General features: G+C 43.7%; 1 protein-coding gene across 2 annotated transcripts; it reads right to left on the bottom strand.

Annotated features, from left to right (window-relative positions):
• Positions 1 to 10851: 10851 nt before the first annotated feature.
• On the bottom strand, positions 10852 to 16198 carry ESX1 (ESX homeobox 1). 2 transcript variants are annotated; one of them, XM_037512945.1, is made up of 4 exons: positions 16085 to 16198; positions 15571 to 15898; positions 14518 to 14563; positions 10852 to 11440 (listed from the first exon to the last, which is right to left on the bottom strand). In XM_037512945.1, the coding sequence occupies exons 1-4, from the start codon at positions 16164 to 16166 to the stop codon at positions 11021 to 11023; spliced, it is 876 nt and encodes a 291-aa protein (XP_037368842.1). In that variant the 5' UTR covers positions 16167 to 16198; the 3' UTR covers positions 10852 to 11020. The 2 variants fall into 2 exon arrangements, with proteins under 2 accessions (XP_037368842.1, XP_037368843.1); XM_037512946.1 differs by having other exon boundaries at positions 16109 to 16198.
• Between the last annotated feature and the right edge of the window lie 7651 nt (positions 16199 to 23849).

Below are 23849 nucleotides of genomic sequence, written 5' to 3'. Positions count from 1 at the left end.
AGCTGAATGCCGGGCCCCTGGGGACCGAGCTTGCTGGCTGACTAATGCTAATGCTGAGTATGGGGAAGCTCACCCTCAGTATCTGAAAGGGGTAGAGATTAAGGTAGTTTCAAAACGTGGCCCCAAACCCAGATCCCTGAACACAATCAATGGCTGTGGTGTCAGATTACAAATACAACTGAGTAACTGACTTCACATCTACTGCGTGAAAAGGGGAGAAGAGGGAAAGAGGAGTGGATTCAGACATAGTAAGACCTTCTGCAGTCCCCCCACATCTCTTAACTCTAGTCTATGTCTCTTTCATTTGAAGCATTTAGGGTGCAACACTTTTGTTAGAGAGAGATTCAGAGAAATGCGCTGCTCTTGCTAGTTCTTTAAAGACGATGGAGACATGCTGACTGTAGAACTGCAGCATTTGCTGTATTCAGGCCTTTTTTTAAAATGAAAGAAGAGGACTTCGTTTTTTTAAATTCAATTTAATTTTTATTAAATGTATTTCTTTTCTTACATTGTTGTTCATTTTTGGGCAGTATTTGATTTCTCCCCTCTGGTGTAGTCCTCATAGATCTCCCACCACCATGGCGCCTGTCATCTCTCACCACAGTCCCTTGTGCTCTTCCTCCCATGTTATGATCCCCCTTCCCTAACCCTCCCTTACTGTACATCTCAGATCTATGGGCAGCTTGCAAGTTTTGTCTTTTTCCGGACCATTTTTTCAGTTTCTCTATATTCTACAAATAAGTGAAAGCATTGGGCCTCCCAGGTGGCGCAGCGGTTGAGCGCTGGGTTGCGAAGCTGCCCGCGGCCTCTGCGGCGCCGGTTCGATCCCCGGCTGCTCCCCGGCCACCGGAGGAGGATCCCACATGGCGCGCACACCTCTCCTGCCGCCCGCTGCTCCCCTCAGCAGTGTACTTCGGTCCTTCTGCCTGCTCTGCTCCCCGCTCTGGCTCTGGTGAATTCTCTCGCTCTCCCGGCTTCTGACTGTACCCAGTGCATGTATAAACCAAACAAACAAATAGATAAATAAGACATGCCTCTAGAAAATTAAAAAAAAAATAAGTGAAAGCATTATCTTTTTCCTTCTGACTTATTTGCTTAGCACAATCCCTTCCAGCTTCATCCATGTTGCTGCAAATGCCATGAGTTTATCTTTTTTGATCAGTGAATAGTATTCCTTTGTGTATATATACCACATTTTCTTGACCCAGTCATCTGTTTTGGAACATTTGGGTTGTTTGTACATCTTAGCAGTTGTAAATAGTGCTGCATTAAACATAAGAGTGCATGTTTCCTTTCAAATTAGTGTTTTTGTGTCCACTGGGTAGATTCCGAGGAGTGGAATCACTGGGTCATATGGTAGATTCATTTTTAGTGTTTTGAGGAAGCTCGACACAGATTTCCATAGTGGCCGCATCAGTTTATATTCCCAATAGCAGTGTAAGAGGGTTAAAAACAGGACTTCCTTTGAATATAAGAGTGCAAAATTATAAGAAAAACTCTACATACTATTTCAAAAATGGTAGTAAAATACATGTAACATAATATTTTCCACCTTAGTCATTTTTAAGTGTACAGTTTAGGAGAATTGAGTATATTAATGTCACTCTGCAACCAATCTCCAGAACATTTTCATCTTGCAAATATGAAACTCGTTTAACAACAACTTCCCGTTTCTACTTCCCCCTAACCATTAGCAAGCACGATCCTACTTTCTCTCTGATTTTGATATACTAGATAAGTGGACTCTACGGTCTTTGTGTTTTTGTGACTGACTTATTGCACTGAGCTTAATGGCCTCAAAATCTATCCACGGTATAGCATAGCATGTGCCAGAATTTCCTTCCCTTTTAAAGGTTGAATAATATTCCATTGTATATCTGTACACGTTTTGCTTAGCCATTCATCTGTCCATGAAAAACACTTGGGTTGTCTCCATTTCTTGACCACTGTGAATAAAGCTGCAATGAATCGTGGTGTACAAATAACTCTTTGGGACCCTGTGTTCAATTCTCTTGGGTATATACCCAGAAGAGGGTTGCTGGATCATACAGAAACTTTATTTAAAAAAATTTTGAGACCTGTCATACTGTTTTCCATAATAGCTGCACCATTTCACATTTCTGCCCATAGCGTACCAGGGTTTCAATTTCTCCACATCTTCACCACTCCCTTCCTCCCTTCCTTGACAATAGCGATTCCAGCAGGTATGAAGCCTTATCCTATTGCAGTTTTGATTTGCATATCCTTAATGATTAGTGATGTTGAGCATCTTTTCATGTGCTTATTGGCCATCCATTTATCTTCTTTGAAGAAATGTCTATTTAAGTCCTTTGCCCACTTTTCACTCAGATTACTTGCATCTGTTGTTGTGAAAGTTCTTCATATATTCTGGATATTAACCCCTTATCAGATAGATGGTTTGTAAATATTACCCTCCCCCATATTCAGGTTCCCTTTTCTCTCTGCGAATTACATCCTTTGATTCTCAAATGTTCATTTTTATGTAGTCTAATTTAATCTACTTTACTTTTGCTGCCTGTCATGTGCAAGAAACTTTGGTGTCCTATCCAAGAAATAATTGCCAAATCCAGTGTCTTGATACTTCCTAATGTTTTCTTCCATGAGTTTTATAGTTTTCAGTCTCAGGTTTAGGTTTCTGGTGTGTGATGTAAGATAAGGGTCATTCTTTTGCATGTGGATATACAGTTTCTCCAACATCATTTGTTGAAGAGATTGTCTTATCCTTACTGAATGAGTTTGGCATCCTTGTTGAAAATCCTTTGACTATTTATGTGGTCCATGAACTGCCTTTATAAGTGTTATCAGATAAGCTACAGCAATAAGCTAAAACAAATCATTAAAATAATCACACTTTGAAAATACTAGATTCAAAGGAGAGAGTTACATAAGATTCACAGAGATCAATTTCCTCTTTTTTATTCATTTGTTTTTATTATTACTTTAATAATAAAGTTATTAAACTTTTTTATACAATAAAAATATATTATAAAATATAAAAAATATAAAAATATAAAATATTTTATATTTTAAATATATAAAAATATAAATAATATAAAAATATATTTTATACAATAAAAATATATACAATATACAATTTTTATTTTATAAACATTGTATTATAACATGCCCTTTTAAAAGGCAGGTTAAAACAGAGAAAGGGAATCCATTTAAATTTTTTGGTCAAAAATAAATGAGGGCCCTCCCTCGTGGCACAAGGGGTTAAGTCTCATCACTATGAAGCTATCGACAGCCACTGCAGCACAAGTTCGATCCCTGACGAGGGAGCTAACCCACATGGATCAACAGACCTCTCCTGTCTCACCCACTGCTCCCCTCAGCAGTGTATTTCAGTCAATCTGCCTGTTCTGCTCCCCACTCTGTCTCTGGTGAATCCTCCCCCCCGCCCACCTCTGGCTTACACACAAGTTCTTGTATGCATAAATAAATAAATCTTTTAAAAAAAAAAACAAATGAAAAATAACCTAGGTTGATGACTAATGATTTTGTATTCTTAATTTTTATCCACAAATATTGCATGATGATACATTAAAGTAAATCTTTAATTCATCAAAGTGCTCAAGAAAGGGGATTATTTGTCTAAATAGATTTTCCGATGTCTTGAAATTTACAAGAGACCTATAGTTTTGTATATTTCCACTTTTTCTGTTGAAAAACAAAGTATTCATTAGTCCATTTTTCTCTCAAATTTAAAGAGCCTAACAAACTGAATTTGATGTTGATTCCGTGGTTGTGTACACATCAAGGTGACAAAGACCTTGGTTTGAATTCTACCATGGCCCTTATCAGTTGTGTGATTTGGGGCAGGTCTTAGTTTTCTGACTGCAAAACAGCAATAACTGTAATTCATAGATATTGTTCAGCACAGTGTCTGGCACATTGTAAAAGCTCAGAAACTGCTAGCCATTACCATTACCACTGTTTATCATTGTTAAAGCAAAACACCAGCACAGATGCAGTGGGGGAACAAGATGACACAGTCAGAAACTTCAGTTGCTTACAGAAACTTCAGGTGCTAAACTTCAAGTGCTTACTGTGCAGGTGAAGGACACAAGAAGGACTCCATGAAATAGTTAAGTTTCAGTGGGATACCCTAAGTTATGAAGGTTCTTGTCCATTGAGTGACCCATGCCTCAGGGAAGCTACAGCTAGGTAGGCAAGATTGAGAGAGGGAAGGAAAAGGAAGGAGGATAGGCAAAAGGAAGTGGAAGAGGCAAGAGAGGAGCGGAGAAGTCCTGAGTGATCTGGTTAGATAAGAAAGGGAATAGGGACAGCAGGTCAAGGCGTGGGGTCACAAATGAGTGTGGGGTCTTCTGTGAGGACACTGTCTCAGAGTCATCATTTCGGAGCTCAAATCTTGCTGAGACAGTCGCTGGAAAAGATGTGGGCAATTAGACTGAATGTGTGCTGACCACTGAGATTTAGATGGTTATACAAAGCACAGCACAATGACAATGGGAAAAAAAAATAAAGAAAAATCTAAAAAAGCCAAAAAGGGAAGGAGGAGGAAAAAAAGAGCTTTTGTGGTGATTTGCTTTTTGCTGCAATACGTGTGTGCTCATGATAAACTGAAAGTCCCTGCAAACATGATCCTAGTCGAGATGTTGGTACGTAACATGACAAGGTATATCAGTGGGAGAGCAAGCTGCACTTGTGCAAACTTCCCTGAAATGTATGAAAGTTATTAATAGAATCATTAAAAATACATTTGAATTTTGCCTGTAGATCAAGCCTTCTCATGGTCCCCAGGAGAGCAGATGATAGAGTAGGATGAGGTGAGCACATCTTGATTTCTGACCTTGGCTTTGCTTGTTACTCTTGAACAACAGCCTCATGACTGGTGAAGACAATTCCTCATCAATTCATGTCCCACATCTTTACTAGAATCACAGTTGGTGAGCAGCCTCTTTACTTTCTGTTTAGAATGAATGAACGGAAGACCCTTAAACAAGAACGTGGAGTTCTGAGCCTACAGAGATTTTCATCTGACAGAAGAACAGATTTGGCCATGAGGATGCCTGAAGTCTGCGTTAAATCAGCTAAAGAAGAACCAATTTAGCATCCAGTGATATTTCTGTTGGAATCCCTGTTGGGGTTGAGGTTTTGATGGTGTATGTTAGCCTGTGGAATTCATGGACATCCTTGGAAATTCCTTCTGGCTAAAATGAAGAAATAGACCTTACTGGATGTTTTTTGAGATGCTGGGACTGGGGAAGTTGGCCAGGGACAATCTCATAGTAGGATGCCCTCTCTGTTCTTTTTTTCCTCGCGAATGTCTCAATCCTGGTAAGAAACCTAAAGGTGATCAGTTGAGTCTCCTGGTGGCGCAAGGGGTCAAGACGTAACATATGAAGCTGTCCACAGGCACTGCAGCACAAGTTCGATCCCTGACCAGGGAGCATCCCACATGGTGCAGCAGTCCTCTCCTGTCTTACCCGCTGCTCCCCTCAGCAGAGTATTCAATCCACCTTTTCTGTTCCCCACTATGTCTCTGGTGAATCCTCTCACACACCTCTGGCCTGTACCCTGGTTCTTGTATGCATAAATAAATAAATCTTTAAAAAAAGAAGAGATGAGGGGGGAGGAGAGGAGTAACCCCATTGTTTTACCACAGATCACTGCAGGAAGAGTTACACACAGTTTTTGGTTTCCCAGTGCATATAAAATTTATGCTTGCACCCTACTGGAGTCTGTTGAGCATAAATAGTGTTATATCTAAAAATTGTACATATCTTAATTAAATGTGACACAGGTACAAAGTGAGCACAGGCTGTTTGACTGTATGACTTGCACGATGCAGGGTTGTCACAAACCTTTCATTTGAACAACAACAAAAAAATGCCATATCTGAAAAGTGCAATAAGTGAAGTGCAGTAAATGGAGGTATGCCTGGGTAAGGCCTAATTTGCATATTAACCTAAGTTCTGGTTTTCCTTTCTCCTATTTTGTAAAGCCCAGCTGGCCAGGGCCATCCCCTTGTGCCACACTGGCTATCTCCCAGGGACACTGCCCAGTTGCCAGTGCCCACTTGCTTCCCAGCTTCCTAGTGCCCCGCGACAGCTCGTGGTGCAGCCGCGGACAGGATTTCTTTCACCCGTGGGCTGCCACAGTCTCCTGACTTCAAAACATCTTTTGCTTCATCTCTTTGTCTCCTTTGTTCAAGGGCAACTGGTCAGAGACTATTCCTTGGTCTCTACCCTGCTTCTTCAAGCCCCCACCACCTCGAACTAAGTTTCTTGGACCAAGAATAGAAAATCGTGTTCCAACTTCACAGTTCTCATAGAGACCCTAGTTTTGTCTGGGGGTCGTACTTCCAAAGGGTCCAGGTGTACAGATTATGCTGCTCCTGCCTGTGTGTCGCCTCTTCAATCACTCGTGTCCTCTTGTGTGTGAGGCACAACAGAGTGTGCTTTCAGAAGGAGCCTTTTGTATTCCTAGAGTCTAAAAATATTTGCATGTAAATGTTGGGAATCCAGACAGTCTCCTTAGGATCTATACTTCGCATGGGGGGAGGGATACAGATCATTGGGGTGCCTTTGAAAATGAAAACTATACCACCTTGTGTCCCTACCCCCTAGTATTGCACCAACATCTGAGTGGAGGGTGTGACATTGAGCGAGGCAAAGCATAAATAACCACATTTCAAAATGAATACTAATTGCATAATGACAGTTTCCAAACTATTAGCCTACTTTACAAAAAAAAGTTAATTCAACACAAGCCCAGAGCTGGCTGTTGCTTCTGTGTTGTGCTGCCAATTGGCAGGCAGAGCTTTGCAAGGGGATTGGGGGAAATGAAGGTTATTGTAGTGGGAGCACACTTGGCCTTTTGTGAGGAGGGGACAAACTGCATCACACTTTCGAGTCCCTGCTGTTCAGCGTTTAAGAGCGGACACCAGGATCCTGCACGCCTTCAGGGGAAGTTGCTTACTTTTCCTAGAGGTAAAATGGCCCAGTGCCGAGGCTTGGGGAGGAGTCTTGAGTTTGCTGCCCTTTGAAGGAGAGTCCAGGGAAGATGGAGGTGATAAGCATTGGGGAGCTGAATCTAGGCTGGTGTGTACTGGGAAATCCTGGGACCAGGGGAAAGGAAGGTCTTCAGGATGAAGTGCTCATGATGGCTAGAGCAGCGACTCCCTGCCTGGGCCTGTCCGCCCTCATCTATAGAATGAGTGTGACTGGATGCTACTGAAAGGCCCCCCAGTTCAGATGGAATATCACCATGTCCTCCTCGAAGCTGATGGTACTCCAGTAGGAGAAAAGCACTTTGCTGGGAAGACTGGCATGAAATGATGGGGCTGGTTTCTCTGTCCCTTCTTTTTACTGTAGGACTCACAGACGTTTGTCTCATTTGCCAAATTAAGGTGCTTATGTGAAAGGACCTTAAAGGAAAATGAGAAAGTGCCTGCTAGGGAAGAGGAGCTATCTGAGGCAAGAGTTCTTTCTCTTTGGGACATTCTATTGCCTGGAAGGGAGCATTAAGAAAGCCAGAAATGAAAGGTCAACCAAAAAATAAATGTATGTAACATTATTAGGAAGAAGGGTACGTGATGAGGCTTATGTCATATCATTTGCCTCCAGAGGGTGTCTATTCAAGATATGAGAACCCCCGTTTATGTGGCGCTTTATATTAACTTCCCCTCCCCAAACCCCGATCAATAGGAGGCTCTGGGCTACAAAATTCCAAACAGACAAAGTTGGATTTGCCAATGAGGAAATTCAGAAAAGTACTCTATTATTTTACATCATTATTTTACTTCCATTATTTTACTCTGAGTGGCAACAAATGACTGTCCACTCAGAGAATGCCCAATTTTAGGTTTAACAACCCATGATCAGAATTCAGGCAAAAGTCTAACTGTTCTTTTGAAAACTCCATTCCCCTGTTTTTTTTATACATTCGCAGGCACTTTTCTCTTTGTACCAACCTCAAGGGAGACCTTTGTTTCCTCAGTTAGTGAAGTATTTCCTCCCTGACCCTGTTTTTCTAAGTACTTCTAGTCCAAATCTAGCCTGGGATTTTGATTCTTGGGCATTTCCAACTTAGAAGTCCAAGGTTCTGATAAGATTTGTTTGAAATGAATTCCAGGTTACATAAATGTAGTTAATCCAAAAAGTTTTCATTGCCCCCAAAAACTTCCTACCTGCTTCTGGCTTCATTTGACCCTGAAAGTTACGATTGTAAAAATTTCATGTCCTGTGGTCTTCAATGTGAAACAGCTTTAAAAGAAACAGCATATACATATTTATTGCTGTAAGATGTGCTGAAGCTCCTGTCTCCTCCTGAGACTGTGTTTGTAACTTTGCACCTAGACTGTCATTTATAAGGATTATGATTTCAGCTAACCATATTTTCTGATAGTCTGAAGATCTTTTATAAATCAAAGTAAGTTCCTTATACAGGTTTCCTCTGTTATCTGAAAGTAGAAGGTTCTATGAAACCTTTCATAAGCTAAAATGACTTAAAGCAATGAAGCAATTGCTATTAATTTATATGGAAAAAAAACGCTTAAACATTTCTAGGCCCTCCCCTCCCCCCACCAAATAACCTACCAAATTACCAAATCATACCAAATAGCCCACGGGATCTAAAATAACACTAACGCATATCAAAGCAAGAATGATTTAGATTCACAGCGCTTCCTGGGGAAGGAGCTTGGTGGTGCCACTCTTGCTGCTCTGTTGGGTGCCTCTGGAGTGACTGCTGCAAAACCAATGCTGAAACGAAGCTCTTTCAGTTTTGCCTGTTGTGTTAAAGCAACAGTCCCGCCTGGATTTCTTTTGTTGAGCAATAGCAGGTATTCATGTAAGTCTTCAGGTAAAAGCCAAGTGGCGTAACTCCAACTTTTGAAAATCGGGAGGAATACCTGTATGTGAGTTAATTACTGTTTTATGTTTTAGGGATATTTGAAATGCACTTTAACAAGAATGCTCATTGTGGGATTATTTTATACTCATTTCTTTAAATATTTGGATCAAAGGGGACCTAGTGTCTGCAGAAATGTCTTGAATGTTTCCTCTGTTCCTATCCTATCACCCTACCTTACATCTGAAAGTAGACACAACTTTAAAATATATGTATCTTGAAAACTCCATCCGAGTATGAGAAAGGGTATTCACCAGTTTCCTTTTCCAGGTAGTCTGAGATGAAATCAAAGTGTTTTATATCTGTGTGTGTCAGACTGGATGTGAGTTAACTGCAGGATGTGTGTGCCGGGTACTTGTCTGACTTTGAGTCTTTGAGTCTCAGTGTGGCTAGGCCAGATGGGTCCTGGCCTTTTTTTTTTTTTTTTAATTTATTTATGCATACAAGAACTGGGGTATGGGCCAGTGGTGTGGGGGGTAAGAGGATTCCCCAGAGACAGAGCGGGGAGCAGAACAGGCAGATGGACTGAAATACACTGCTGAGGAGAGCAGCAGGGAGACAGGAGAGGTGTGCTGCGCCATGTGGGTAGCTCCCTGGCTGGGGGATCAAACTCGTACTGCAGAGGCTGTGGATAGCTTCACAGTGCTGTGCTCAACCCCTTGAGCTACCAGGGAGGCCCCAGTCTTGGCTTTTTTATTTAGATAGACCTAGTGTAGTTCCAAAAGAACTTAAGCATTGAGGAGCCTGATACTTAGTGGAAAGGAAGAATTGACAATGGGAAATATGAATGGTTGGGGTTCAAAAGCACCTGGTGAAGATGGCAGCAGCCATGCATAGGTACATTCCTGGGTGCTCTGCACTCCCAAGAGGGGCTGGGCACTCTGGGGCAGCCATAAACTCCCCTCTGCGTAATTCACACATTACATACAGCTGTTTTGCTGATGTTTGGCTTCCTTGTGTGAAGGGACGGAAGGAAAGAAAAGTACCAGACAATGCTGCAAGAAAATACTCTCTTCAAACTACCTTTTAACTGCGTGAAACTTGGTTTTGGTACCCCCTGCCCCCTAACCCACATCCCATAAGAAGAAATTGTGGTGTCTGTGACCTTCCCTGAAGTCACTGCAGTCATCTCATACCATGACTGTCTTTACAAAATTACTGTACATGCTAGAGGTTGATCAAAAGCAAAGATTCTACTGAAAAGGTAGTTTGAAAAGCAGTGTGGGCCTGGCCTCTCCCCCACATCCCACTTTTTTCTCATTTTCTCTCTTGGCAGTAGTACCTGAAGGCAGCATGAGCTAAGGTGAAGGTTGCTTCTTTTCAGTGAGTGCATATTCTAGACCATCGTCCATAGAACCCTCTCTCAGAGAGTGAAGGTAATAAACTACACTTGTGGGTATAAATGTCCATTTTCTGAGCCAGGGAACCTATGAGAATAAGCTTTCTTGGGCTGGGAGTAGAAATCAGAGATGTGTCCTCTTTCTCATCTTAATGGCGTCCCTCCGTGTCTATTCCCCTAGCTGCTCCACAAAGTGGAGGCCAGTGAAGATAATCTGGAGAGCACTGGATGGTCAGCTGCCATCTTCCCTTACAGCCCTGTCCTCATCATCCCAGCAAGAGTCCCTTAGAATCCATGGCCGCTGAGCACTTGGGGATGAGTGCAACACAGTGGAAATATACTGTTGGCTCACTAGACTCAGCCTTTCCCGTCTTGCATGTGAATGTGCTTCCAAGGGGGCTGAGGACGGGGGAAGGTGTGTGGTCAGCAGGAACCTGCCACCGGCACCCAGAGAACCCTGTTGTGCGTGGCCTATCGAGGTCACTTTGGGACTATTTCTTCGTCAGATGTGTGCTCCTCCACATTCTGTTTGAATCCCATTCCCTCTGCAATCAGCACCCGTACCCACGGATCCCATTTGACACCTGAAACCAACGTATAAGTAACTTGCATCTTTATTGAAAACACACTGTGCCTTACAAAACCAACAGGCACTTTTAATTTTGCTCATTGAATTCATTCAACAGGTATTTGATGAACTGCTCTGGATGTTATGCTATACACAATTGCTATCGCAGAAAAAATACTTTGGAAAAAACTGTCATAAAGAACAAACACACTTTAGAAAATGGGGCCTGGGAAATGACCATTGACAACAGGGGTCCAGGCCATGCCTACAGGGGCCAGATCATAGTGAGGCATAGGTGGCCTGGGTGGCACAGCAATCACGGGTGGCTCGGGCATCATGGGTGGCCCAGGTGGCATCGGCATCATGGGCTGCGCGGGCATCATAGGTTGCATAGGCATCATGTGTGGCATGGGTTGCAGAGGCTGCCCGTGTGCCACAGGAGGCCCAGGCAGCATGACGGGCCTTGGCACCACAGGAACACATCTCCACGCAGGTTCTACAATGGGATACCCATTGTAGAACCTATCAAGGACTACCCCCATTGGAGCGCCGATCACAAAGGGGGCAATATTTCTGTACATCAGAGTTCTCTGGTATCTTCTCCACTTGGCCCTTCTGTTCTGAAACCAAACCTTCAATCAGAGCGGAAAAAGGGATCGGTTTAGTATACTGAACAGTTCATGTCATAACAGAAAAAAAAATACATGCAACTCTCCATTGAGATTGTAAATCACAGAAGCTGCCATTTCTCTCTTGCTATAATCTCTCAGGAGATTGAACAGCACATCTCCCTCAAGTGAGCCCTTAGTGAGCCAAGCCCAGTCCAGACCTTGGCACATGGCTTTGTCTCTCTCCTCCCAATGAGTATTCTTGCATGTTTTTTTATTCACTCTAGGAAGCAGGCTTAACAGCTCAATGGCACCGGGTCACTGTTATTAATGTTGATGCCCGTTTGCAGGGTAAAGAGACAGTGGGACATCAGCTGTGCTAGCTGCCTCCACCAGCTTCTCTCCACTCCCTGTCGCCCTGGTTGTAGGGGAAACTGAACATGGTCTAGAAAAAGTGGGTCTCATTAAAAACATACTGAGGGGCACCAACCCTATCTGAAAAGCGCAAGCCCAGTCTGAAGTAACTGATCAACAGGAGCACCTTGCACTTCTGAACAGGTTTCCTTCAACGGTGTTTCAGGGATAACTCTTTCCCTGAAATCCTGCAGGGATTAACAGGCAGTGTGGCAAAGGAGTCTTGAGCACGGCATCCCAGGGACTTTGCGGCTTGTCTTGCCGGAACATGACAGTTGCCACGGCCTTGGACCCTGCTTTGATATTTTAACCTTCAGTGTTGGAAGACAGTTTAGCCTGACTGAATCCAAATTCACTGAAGTCTCAAGATCCTTCTCCCCTGATAAGAGATTATGTACAGCACGGTCACCATGGTCAAGTTTGCAAACTCTCATCTGCTTTGCCCCCCAAACCTTCCCAAGCTCAGGACAGGTCAGCTCAGGGGGCACTAGCTACAATTTCAGGATCATGGACAGGAGCCGCTGTTCCCCGGAGTGATGCAGCACCTGAGGCCCTGCCTGCTCCACTCCTTAACCAGGAGACCTTAATCCAGCCGCTCCTTCCTAGGGCACAAAGTCCCACTGCACATTTTAGGAAGTCCTTCAACAACAATGTGGGGGTAGAGATCACAATAAAGGCTCCTCCCTAAATGACTGCTCCTATTAACAAACCAGAACATCAATTAGGCGCCATTGTCCTTTTAACTAGTTTATGGCGTTTACATTATATTTAATTCCTTTTAAAGTCCTCAAACTGCATTTTAAGCACTAGAAGTCACCTTTTCCCTTTCCCATTTTAGGATTTGGGAGCCTTCTACTGCATGAATATGTGGTCTCAAGAAGGCCAGTGTAACAGAACTCATTTTGGTGGGATTAAAATATACATGAGGTCAAATCTCCCTAAACAAAACCAAAGCCCACATCTGGCAAATTTTGGTATGGGCTGGATCGTAGCTTCATATTTTTAATATTAGTTTCATAAAACAGGTTTACTATATTTGCAAAAGAGAGGGGAAGTGTCTATTAAATTTCCTGGAGGATGGAATTGATCCAATTGAATGTGTAGATAATGAGAACTTTGTCTTTTTCTTCATTTGTGTTTTCTGGCTCATTTTTTCCCTTCAGAAACCCATGGAGAGGGCTATGTAAACCCAGGGAGGTGGGGGGGGGGAAGCAACTTAGCAAACTTTGTTTTTCTTTTCCTTTGAGTTTACCTTGCCTGCCTGAGAAATTGGAGGTCTAGTCCTCTCTACCTGAGACCATGCCTGATTGTGATTCCAGCCTGATGCCACCACTCAGGGGCTTGTGGCCGGCAGGTTTCCATCCCTGCACTCAAGCACTCTGGGGCAGAACTACTAAGCCATAAAATATATACACGTTATATATTATATATATGTGCATAAAATATATGCATGCTACATGCCATTAATATACATTTAAATATATTGTGTTATACAGTTTATATATTATAAATATATACCATACACACATATTCTATATAGTATAGAATATCTTACATATTACAAATACATATTATGTGTTATAAATACGTACTTCATAGAATATATAAACATTCTAAACATATATTTTTTTCTATTTTATAACTATATATTTCAGCATTTGCATCTATATATTATTTGTATATATGTTTTGAGAAGGAAATATACCTTTGATGTAACTTTGGCTTTCTATGACCTCAAATACTCACTTTTGATCCTGTGGCCTACACATTAGTAATCAATGCCCGAGTAAATGAAAAAGCATTTTAAATGAAGACAGTTAAGTATCTGGCCTGAAGTGAGAGCCCCCACACAACTGGTCAAATTCCAGAAAACTTACATTCTCAAAAGAAAAAAAATTCTTAGATGTTAAAAATTCCCCCAGAGGATATTTACTTACACATTGTGCTAGTTTTGTACAGTTGAATTAGTGACACCTATATTTACACATAGATGATTCCTCTCTAACTTCTCATCCTTTCTTAGGTCAGTGGGACTTTATTCAAATTGCTTTCATTTTTTCCCCATTGTTTTTCCATTTTCCAGAGTTTGTAAACTTTCCCCATTAAGGCTATCAATGCTGTTTATGTTTTTAGGCTGACAATGAAGCCTTCCAAAAAATATAAAAATTTAAGGCTGCTGCTCTCTACACTGCTTTATAAAAACACACGAAAACAGAAGGAGCAAGAACTTGGAATTTTAAGCTGTCTCCACCCTGTGCCAGTCTCAGTTTAACTAAATATACTGTGTATGTACAGCATATGTACTGTGTTCTGTGTGTGAATTCCTCACCCACCCTGTAAACATTTATATTCATTTAGCCAAGAGTTATGCTTGATTTCAAGCCTTTTACATAATCAGTACAGTTGAACCTTCTGAGAACCTAACATATTAGTGCAGTAATTTGAATACTTCCCAGGTGGGAATGCGCACCAACATAATTTAACCTATTCTGGTATTTGGCCATTTCCATAAGCTCAGACTTACTTCTCCCACCGTTTTCCACCCCCAAAGTACCCGATGTTAAAAACTTGTTTGCTACACATGGAAAAGAGAACAAAAACACACCAATTTAAGAAGGTTCAGGATAAAATCTTAGACATGGTTTAGAATGGCTGCCCAGTCAATTGCTCTTTTAAGATTTACTGACCTGCACTCTGGATTCATTCAAATTCAGGCGTGTTGCAATCTCTTCTCTGAGGGGGGGGGAAATTGTGCATGTTCAGTATTTGGAGTTGTGGGTTAAATGAAATATACTGTGTACATTATCTCCATCCCCCTTCCCAGCACAATTTGCAATAGGCCTAGATGCTTGCTTTACAAGGGCTTTCCCAGGGACAGATAACTTATTTGTTAAATAAGATAGAAGAGGGGAATATATCGTTAAGTTCCTGATCGTGTGTCTGTTCGTTGAATGTGACTCAATCAATTTTTGTTTGTGGAACAGCAGAGAATAACCCCGGAAATCTTGAGTGGTTCCTCCGTTAAAATAAATAAAATACCAAAACATCTTTAAGCGATCTTTTGAACCAAATTATTTCTGTGGACTGTAACGGGGAGTGAACACTCAAGCAGAAATTCCAAACTACTGTCCTGGCCAAATGCTCGAAGGAAATTTTTTTTTGCTCTCTGTTGGGCTAAGTTGAATATCTGGGAACCAGAAAGGGCGCCCCTCAGCCTCACATCTACTCCCCCTCTCCTGCCGGGCCACAACGGGCCTGCCCCTTCATACTGAGGAAAGCTCCACGGGGGCTCCCGGCAAGCCAGGCGAAAGGAAGGGCCACCAGCAATATAAAGCACAGAACTCCGCCGTCTGAAAACAGCGCCCCAAGCGGCATGGCCAAGCGTAGGGTGGCGCGCTCGCCTCGTGCGCAAACGGTAAAAGGCGCGAAAAAATCAAGCGTGCAAGATAAATATTTTCACGCAATATTCAAAATATGAAAATTAATGCAAAAAGACAAAAGCAAAAAAAAAGGACCAATTACCAAAAGTTTGAAATTAAGGCAGGCTCAATCCGACCCTGCTCTGCCCCACAGGCATCGCCGGGACTCCAAAAAGCGGGAATGAACCCCACCTTCTTGAGCTCCTTAACAGGCTTCTGGCTCAGGAAAGGATAGCTAGGGTCTCAGGAAACACCCTAAGACACCCCGAGATAAGTCCGAGTCCCCTGAAGAACCGGGCGCCTTCGGAGCAAACCCCTTACCTTGTAAACATGTCGGGGTATTGATTGCGACGGAAAAGACTTTCCAGCTCATGCAGCTGCAACTCGGAGAATGTGGTGCGGCAGCGGCGCTTCCTCTCTGGCATCTGTGGCCCGGCCGCAGCCGCAACTGTGGCCGCAGGGGCCGGTTCTTCCCGCTGTTCTTGGGGCTCCTGGTCTCGGCCGCCGCCCTCACGGTTTTCGTCGTCCAAAGGGATGGGCCCTCTCACGCCAAGATGGTCTGCTGCTGCTGTCGGCTGCTCAGGTTCAGAGAGAGTATCCTCCGTGTCTCCTTCCGTCCCAGACAGCGAGCACAGGGCAGGATTTGCATCTGGGAAAGGAGGGAAGCAAGAGCGACCAGGGCTTTGCAGCCTACCTTGCGTGGACTGCAGAAAACTAGGCGGCGCGGCAGGAGCGCCGCGGAGACAGCCTCGCAGCGTCACGTCCACCCAACCTCTTGCAGGGCAATTCCCTTCCTGGAATTCGCCTAAACACCTGTCCCCGTCCAGATACCGACCGTGCAGGTCTTCCCCGTCCCCACCGACTCTCAGGCTGCAGTCGCTGGTGCCAGGCGCGCCGGCCATGGAAGGACTCTCCATGCCCCGCGAGCTGTCGATGAAGCGTGCGCTCCCGCAGGCTCCGCTCCGCCGTCTGTGGCGATGCCGCGCTCGCGGTTAGAGCTACCGCCGTCTGGCCCGTTAGGTGCCTTCTGGCGGCCGGACTTCTTTTAAATCCAGAGGGGCCTTGCGCGCTTTACACAGGCTTATGTTGCCTTCCGCAGGTTCAAAGCCTGCGCGCTTACCTCTATTTTTGTGGGTGGGACCGGCTGGGGGCGCGCTGGTAGCCCCGGCGTGGAAATAAAATAGGGCGCGTGTGTGCAAGAAGTGCTTGTAGTGGGCACGCTTTGAGCAAGCAACGGTAACTCCAACTTGCAACTTAACGGACAACTCCCAAGTCGTACGATGTGTGTGATTCGAGGAAGGTACTGTGCGGATTGTGAACATTTTTTTTTTTCTCGGCGGGGCGTGGGGGTGGGGCGGGGGGCAAGACTGCACCCTTGCTCCTCGAGCTCGCGGAGAAGTATTTGGCCCATATATTCCTCCGCACAACCCTCGATGTTTGCAGCCTGCCAAAGGCGCTGTGTCTCTTGCTTCCGAGAGGGAACTGAGAGAGCGCTGCGAAAAGCGTTGCCCTCGGCAGCTCCAGCACGCTTAAGCCAAGTTGTTAATTTAGCCTGCGTCGGGCTCCAAGCTCTAGTCGCCCCTCCTAGAAGTTGGTGACTCATGGAGAGGGCTATCTGGTTCTGTTCCATTCTCACGTAAAGTCCGACCACCAGGCTAGGGATGAAGGCGAAGTGGTTAGCTAGAGGGCTGCTTGCGCTCGGTTTCGGAAATGAGATCCCACCGCGCATTTTGGGCGCGGGAGTTTGGCGCTGGGTTGGCAAAGTACTCCGATGCTCCGATGCACGCTGCAAGAACTTAATGTACTTCTTAAGGACACGCCAATTAATTCATATTTTTGGTAACGACCCCAAGTCAGAAGGCAAGAGTTGAAACCTGCCCAGTGTTTAGTGTGCCCGAGGATACCTCTGCTGCACGGCCCCCTCCTTCCTTGGTGCTGCGAGCACTATTTGCTGTACTGGGTCGCTACACTGCTTACTGCAGCACGCTTTGCAGCGCAGGTGCCTAAAAGGGCGCCTTGTTCCGGCCAGCACTGCAGACCTGGGAAAAGTGGTCGCGATCCCAACTACCCCTTTCCACTCCTCCCCCTCCCTTTTTCTAGAACTACTTTCTTACTTAAACTGTTGTCCCCCACGGATGCATGAAATAAAGGGCCAAGTAGCGATTCAAGACTCTAGGGTTTCGCGCCGAGAAGTGTTCTTACACGTTCCGCGATGTGTTGCTGTCTTTCATTCTGCAAGATTAAGTTTTTATAATGGGCACTAAACTTGGCGCTGTACATAACTTAGCCTACGTTTACCTGTAAGACGGCCATCATTATCATCCCATCTTTGCTCAGGAAGCCAAGCAACTTGCCCGTGGTGATACATGGTAGTTTGGCGACGAAGTCCTGGCAATTTTCACATTATAAGTGCAGTGTTATTTTCAGGAGTAAATCATGGTGAGCTTCCAGACGGCGGTGGAGGAGAGGGAAGGTGTTTAAAAATCCGGAGTGCCAGGCATCCCCTCTTCCCCTTGCCCTGGTTCAGGCACCTATTCCCTTGCATCAGGTCTTCAGCTGAATATCCCTAAGTCTGAGATTTGGGGTGTAGGAGTGCTGGCTTTCCCAACTTGTCTGTTCACTTTTGCTCAACACCCAGGACACTAAAAAGAGCAGGATGTTATGCGCATTGCCTGTTTTCCTTGAAGGGAAGACATGTCCTGAGTCTCACCTTTCCTGTCAGGGCCACACTATGACTTTTGCGAACCCTACACATTTTTGCCTTCTTGGACCCCTTCCTCTGTAACGGTTGTTTTTTAAATTTATTTATTTATGCATACAAGAGCCGGGGTACAGGCCAGAGGTGTGGAGGGTGAGAGGATTCACCAGAGACAGAGCGGGGAGCAGAACAGGCAGACTGACTGAAATACACTGCTGAGGGGAGCAGCGGGCGAGACAGGAGAGGTCTCCTGCACCATGTGGGTATCTCCCTGGCCAGCTGGGGACTGAATTCGTGCTGCAGAGACTGCAGACAGCTTCGTAGGTTGTGTCTTAACCCCTTGCACCACCAGGGAGCCCCCCCCATAATGGTTTTTTAAAAAAATTTATTTTACAGTGGTGTTGGCAGAAAGAAAAATACAGGTTTTCCCCACTGTCTGAAAGTAGAGCATTCCTACCTTCCCCATGTAAAGGCGGAGGAAACGTTAAGGATTATTCACATGTAGAATATTTCTGAGCATTTATACCAAAAAACACATAAAACCTAAAATCACACAAACAAATAGTAAAACTAGGCATGCCAGGATACATCACAGTGGTATAGAATAGTTTCCGGGGCAGGAGCTTGGGGAGGACTACTCTTTCTGCTCCAAACGGAAACTGCCTCTTGGACAGCTCTGCAAAATCAACCTTGAATGATTGCTAGTCTCACTCTTTCTTTTGTCATAGAAATGAGAATTCTCTCTTTTTTTTTTTTTCATTTAGCAAAAATAGGTACCACTGCAGGGCTTCCCTGAACGTGAAGTGGTGCAGCTCAGACTTTCAAAAAGCAGGGGACACGGGTCTAATCTGGGCTGGATTATGTGTGTTTTATTTATTTAAAAAGAAATCAAAACAGGGCCTCCCCCGTGGCGCAGCAGTTGAGCGCTGGGTTGCGAAGCTGCCCTCAGCCTCTGCAGCGCCGGTTCGATCCCCGGCAGCTCCCGGAGGAGGGTCCCACATGGCGCGCAGAACTCTCCTGCCGCCCGCTGCTCCCCTCAGCAGTGTACTTGGCTCCTTCTGCCTGCTCTGCTCCCTGCTCAGGCTCTGGTGAATTCTCTCACCCTCCCGCGCTTCTGACTGTACCCAGTGCTTGTATAAATAAATAAATAAATAAATCTTAAAAAAAAAAAAAAAAAAAAGAAATCAAAACAGTGTTGGTTCCTGAGAGTTTGGTGGGCTGTGGGCATTGCAGCGACTGTGGCTAATGGAGAAGTCCCCCTGCCTCATTTCCCAGAGGGTGGCAGTTAAGGAACCAACTAAGAGATGCCTAATATATGACATATAATAGATGCCAAGAGTTGGTGACCCCCCCCACCAGACTCCCTGATTTTAATCAAGATACAAGGTGTGCACTAGACATGATGGGATTTACTTAATCTTATCTTAATATATTTACTTTAAGTTCTTTCACTTTTTGGAAACCTTAAACTAGGTAATTGATCCTTATTGTAGACAAAAATAACCCTGAGTTCAAGTGTTTGAAAAAGCAGATGCGTGTGCGGTAGAGCATGGCAACAATGGAAAGCAGGGACTCTGAAGCCAAACTGCTGGTGTCTGAGTCCTGGCTTTGCTTGCCACTTGCTGGCTGGCTAATCTGGTGAGTTGCTTATTCTCCTTGTGCCTCAATTTTTCACTTCTGCAAAATGGGGATAACTAATTGTACCTGCTTCATGGGGTTGTTGTGAGGATTTGTTGAAATGATCACAATAGCTAACATTTAGCTAACTCTTACTATGTGCCAAGCACTGTTTAAAGTGCTATCCACATATTAACACATTTAATCTTCATATCGACCCTATGGAGGTTGATACTGCTGTTATCCTCATTTAACAGATGATGTTATTAAGTCACGAGGGGTTAAGACAATTGCCTGAATGCATCCAGCAGGTAAGTGTGGGGCCTTGAATTTGAACCTTCTTAGAATGAGCTTTGTAGAAAGAACATGCTCAATCATAGTGACTATTATGGTTTAAAAACAATTAAATATACTATTCAGTGCTGTACAGTATATTTGTAGTGTTATGCACCCATCACTGTTATCTCATTCTAGAAAATGTTCAGGGCCTCCCCAGTGGCGTAGCAGGTTGAGCGCAGTGCTATGAGGCTGTCCGCAGCCTCTGCATTGTGGGTTTGATCTCGGCTGGCCGGTGAGGATCCCACATGCTCCCCTCAGCAGTGTATTTCAGTCATCTGCCTGTTCTGCTCCCCACTCTGTCTCTGGTGGATCCTCTCACCCTCCCATGCCTCTGGCCTGTACCCCAGCTCTTGTATAAAAATAAATATATCTAAAAAAAAAAAGAAAATGTTGATCATCCTATAAAGTAAGTCTGTACCTACGAGCAATCATATCCCAGTCCCTCCTCCCTGCAGTGCCCAGTAAGCACCAATGTACTTTCTATCTCTGTGGATTTGCCTTTTCTGGATATTTCATATAAATGGAATTCTATAACATGGGACAGTTCGTGTCTGACTTCTTTCGCTTAGTGTGTTTTTGAGGTTTATCCTACATGGTATAGCATGTATCTGTTCTCTATTCCTTTTTATGGGTGAATAGTATTCCTTCATAGAAGTAGACCACATTTTGTTGTATGTTCATCATTGATGAACATCTGAGTTGTTTCCACCTTTTGGTGATTATGAGTAAGTACCTCTTTGATTTCTCTGAACATTCATGTTTTGGTTTTATTTGAGTATCTGTTTTCTTCCATGGCAACGGCCATTTTAACTTTCCACCAGCAACATACAGGGGTTCCAGTCTATCCATGTGGTGGTCTGTTTTATGTTTGTTTTTTTTAATTACACCCATCTTAGTAGGGGTGAAGTGGTATCTCATGGTGGTTTTGATTTGCAATTTTCAAATGACTAATGATGTTGACATATTTAAATTTAATTTGTCTTTTTAATTGCTATTAAGCAATTTAATTATTGGCTTTTTGTATATCTTTGGAGAAATTATTCAAGTCTTTTGCCCATTTATTGTGTCTTTGTCTTTTTGATGTAGAGTTGTAGGAGTTCCTTATATATTAGACTCTTTCTGATTTACGAATATTTTATTCCATTTGGTCAATTTTCTTTTCACTTTCTTGATATTCTTTGATATTTGCAGTCACAAGCTTTCCCTCATGTGGCTTCAAAGTTCAAGTGAATGTTATCAGCTCAGTTTAATTCTTTCTTGGTAGAAAATTCAGGTATGTAGCAGAACCAAATCTCATCCTTTCTGAAGGAGTCTACCTGTAATTGAGACTTGAACAAGTTTCTCACAGGTAAAGCCCAAATGTACACATACTTTTTAAAAAAGCCAACATCAGCACACACAATAAACTAAAGCTGTAGATCTACAAAGATTTATTATCAGACACAAACTATTAAAAAATGTATTTAACAGGTTTAAATAATCAATGAGCTATTGAAAAAAAAACACAAAGAAGAAATGACTAAATACCAAAAGGAAGCAAATAGAATTTCTAGAAATGGAACTAAAAGGTGAATGTAACTTTTTTCTTTTTTACTGTGGTAAAATACACATGTTGTAAAATTTGCATTTTAACCATGAACATGTACAATTCAGTGGCAATTAGTACATTCACCATGCTGTGCTTTCATCCCACCATCTAGCTCCACATTTTGACCATTCCAAAAGGCCACTTGTACCCATTCAGTATTCACTCCCCATTCCTGCTTTATGGGTAAAGTGAGCCTTTGTGAGCCTGAATCCATTTTCTGGTCTCTGCATTTGCCTGTTCTGGTTAGGTCATAAAAATAGAATTGTACCACGGCTTTTAGTGTTTGACTTCTTTCATGCAGCATACTGCTGTCTAAGTTGTAGCATGAATCTATACTTCATTCCTCTTGGAGACATTATACTTCAGTCTCCTGTACCTAAGGGAGCTGATGTCCCATACAGAGACTTGCGGTGGCCTATGTGTGACTTTGGCATTGCTGCACCAAGATGGCACATTCCTCCCTACCCTTGCTGAAGGCCAGGTGCTGTTATGCAAGATATGTGCTCTGGACAAATCAAATTTCCAGTTAAACCATCCCACCCATGAGGAGTCCTGTCAGGCAATAATCCCTTTGTGAAAGAACTAGTGATCCTTGAATAAAGACTAGGGGTTTTTATTCTGGTCTGTAAACTGAAGCAATCTATAGATGTTCTTTTTTTTTTTTTTTAAAGATTTATTTATTTATACAAGAACCGGGGCACAGGCCAGATGTGCAAGAGGGTGAGAGGATTCACCAGAGACAGAGTGGGGAACAGAACAGGCAGACTGATGAAACACACTGCTGAGGGGCACAGCGGGTGAGATAGGAGAGGTCTGCCTCGCCATGTGGGCATCTCCCCAGCCAGCGGGGATCAAACCGGCATTGTAGAGGCCGCGAGCGGACAGCCTCACATCGCCGCACACAACTGCCTGCACCACCAGGGAGGCCCTGTAGATGTTCTTTAAGGATACTTGCAGTCACGGGAATTGTAATATCATGGACGTGTCATGCTAATTAATTTATTGCAAGTGGAAGTCACCTGTCCCAGGTGTGGCCTGTGGTAAGGGTGGAGTGGAGGGGCTTTCTGTTTATTAAGGCCTATAGGAGCTTTGTGCTTTCTAATTCTTTTTTTTTTTTTAAGATTTATTTATGCATACAAGAGCTGGGGTACAGGCCAGAAATGCAGGGCGTGAGAGGACTCACCAGAGACAGAGTGGGAAACAGAAAAGGCAGATTGAAATGCACTGCTGAGGGGAGCAGTGGGAGAGTCAGGAGAGGTCTGGGTTGTTCCATGGCTGGGGATTGAACTTGTGCTGCAGAGGCTGCGGATTGCTTCATAGTGCGGTGCTTAACCCCTTGCGCCACCAGGGAGGTCCTGCTTCCTAATTCTTACTTGTCCTTACAAGGGGACTGTGAAACTGGGGATTTAACACCTTTTCAGGTCTTGACCGATTATTCACCACAAAAAGACCAATAGGAAGAGTGATGTGGTTTTTGAGAAAATGCCAGTCAGGTGGTGGTCTGTTTGTATTAAATGTCATAAATAAATTATTCATCCATGCCAGAAATCAAAATGATGACTTTTTTTTTTTTTAAGTAGAGACTACTTCTTAGAGCTGTAAGAATCCCAGTTCTCTGTCATTTCTTTAGACTCTTGAATCTATGTCTACACTGACAGAATGAGAGGAAAATTTACTGAAGCCATTTGAATGCCTAGCCCTAGCCTTCAGAGCGGGGAGGAGGGAAAGAGAGACAGCTTGGCGATATCTGCTACTGCTGATGATTTTATGTGGCAATAAATGTGATTGATTCTGGACTTCCTGTCCTGTCTTTGAACAATACAGACCCTTCAGGTTTCTCCTCCACAAACAAATCATTCGCACACTAAATTCCAGTACAGAGACTGGGCTTCTTTGCTGTCATTGGGAGTGAAACATACAATTTTATAATATTTCTTTAAATTTTGCTTATTTTCTCTGTCCATCGTGATGAAAAACTTGAAGTATGGGACCTCCCCTGGTGGCGCAGCACTTGAGTGCAGCGCTGTGGAGCTGCCTGCAGCCTCTGTAGTGCCGGTTCGATCCAGTGGGCGAGGGTCCCACATGGTGAGCAGACCTCTCCTGTCTCAACCGCTGCTCCCCTCAGCAGTGTATTTCGGTCAGTCTGCCTGTTCTGTTCCCCGCTCTGTCTCTGGTGAATCCTCTCACCCTCCCGCGCATCTGGCCTGTACCCCGGTTCTTGTATAAATAAATAGATAAAATCTTTTTAAAAAAAACTTGAAGTATCTATGCCATTAATGGCTATAGATGTTGATGCATCAAGTGGACAGACGCCACCTCAGGTCACCCTAGCCTCCGGTCTCCAAAGGCTTGCTCCTA

The sequence above is a fragment of the Talpa occidentalis genome, unplaced genomic scaffold (genome assembly GCF_014898055.3).
Source record: "Talpa occidentalis isolate TD23 unplaced genomic scaffold, MPIMG_talOcc4v2.1 talOcc4.15, whole genome shotgun sequence".
NCBI lineage: Eukaryota > Metazoa > Chordata > Mammalia > Eulipotyphla > Talpidae > Talpa > Talpa occidentalis.
This window is presented reverse-complemented; position numbering and strand designations above follow the sequence as displayed.

Excerpts from the sequence above, each read along its gene's own strand:
- ESX1 (XM_037512945.1), bottom strand. The coding sequence starts at position 16,166 with ATGGAGAGTCCTTCCATGGCCGGCGCGCCTGGCACCAGCGACTGCAGC. Across the intron at positions 15,899-16,084 it reads GGACGGGGAAGACCTGCACG|ATGCAAATCCTGCCCTGTGC; the intron begins GTCGGTATCTGG and ends CTCCTTTCCCAG. Across the intron at positions 11,441-14,517 it reads TGAATGAATCCAGAGTGCAG|GTTTGGTTTCAGAACAGAAG; the intron begins GTCAGTAAATCT and ends CTCTGATTGAAG.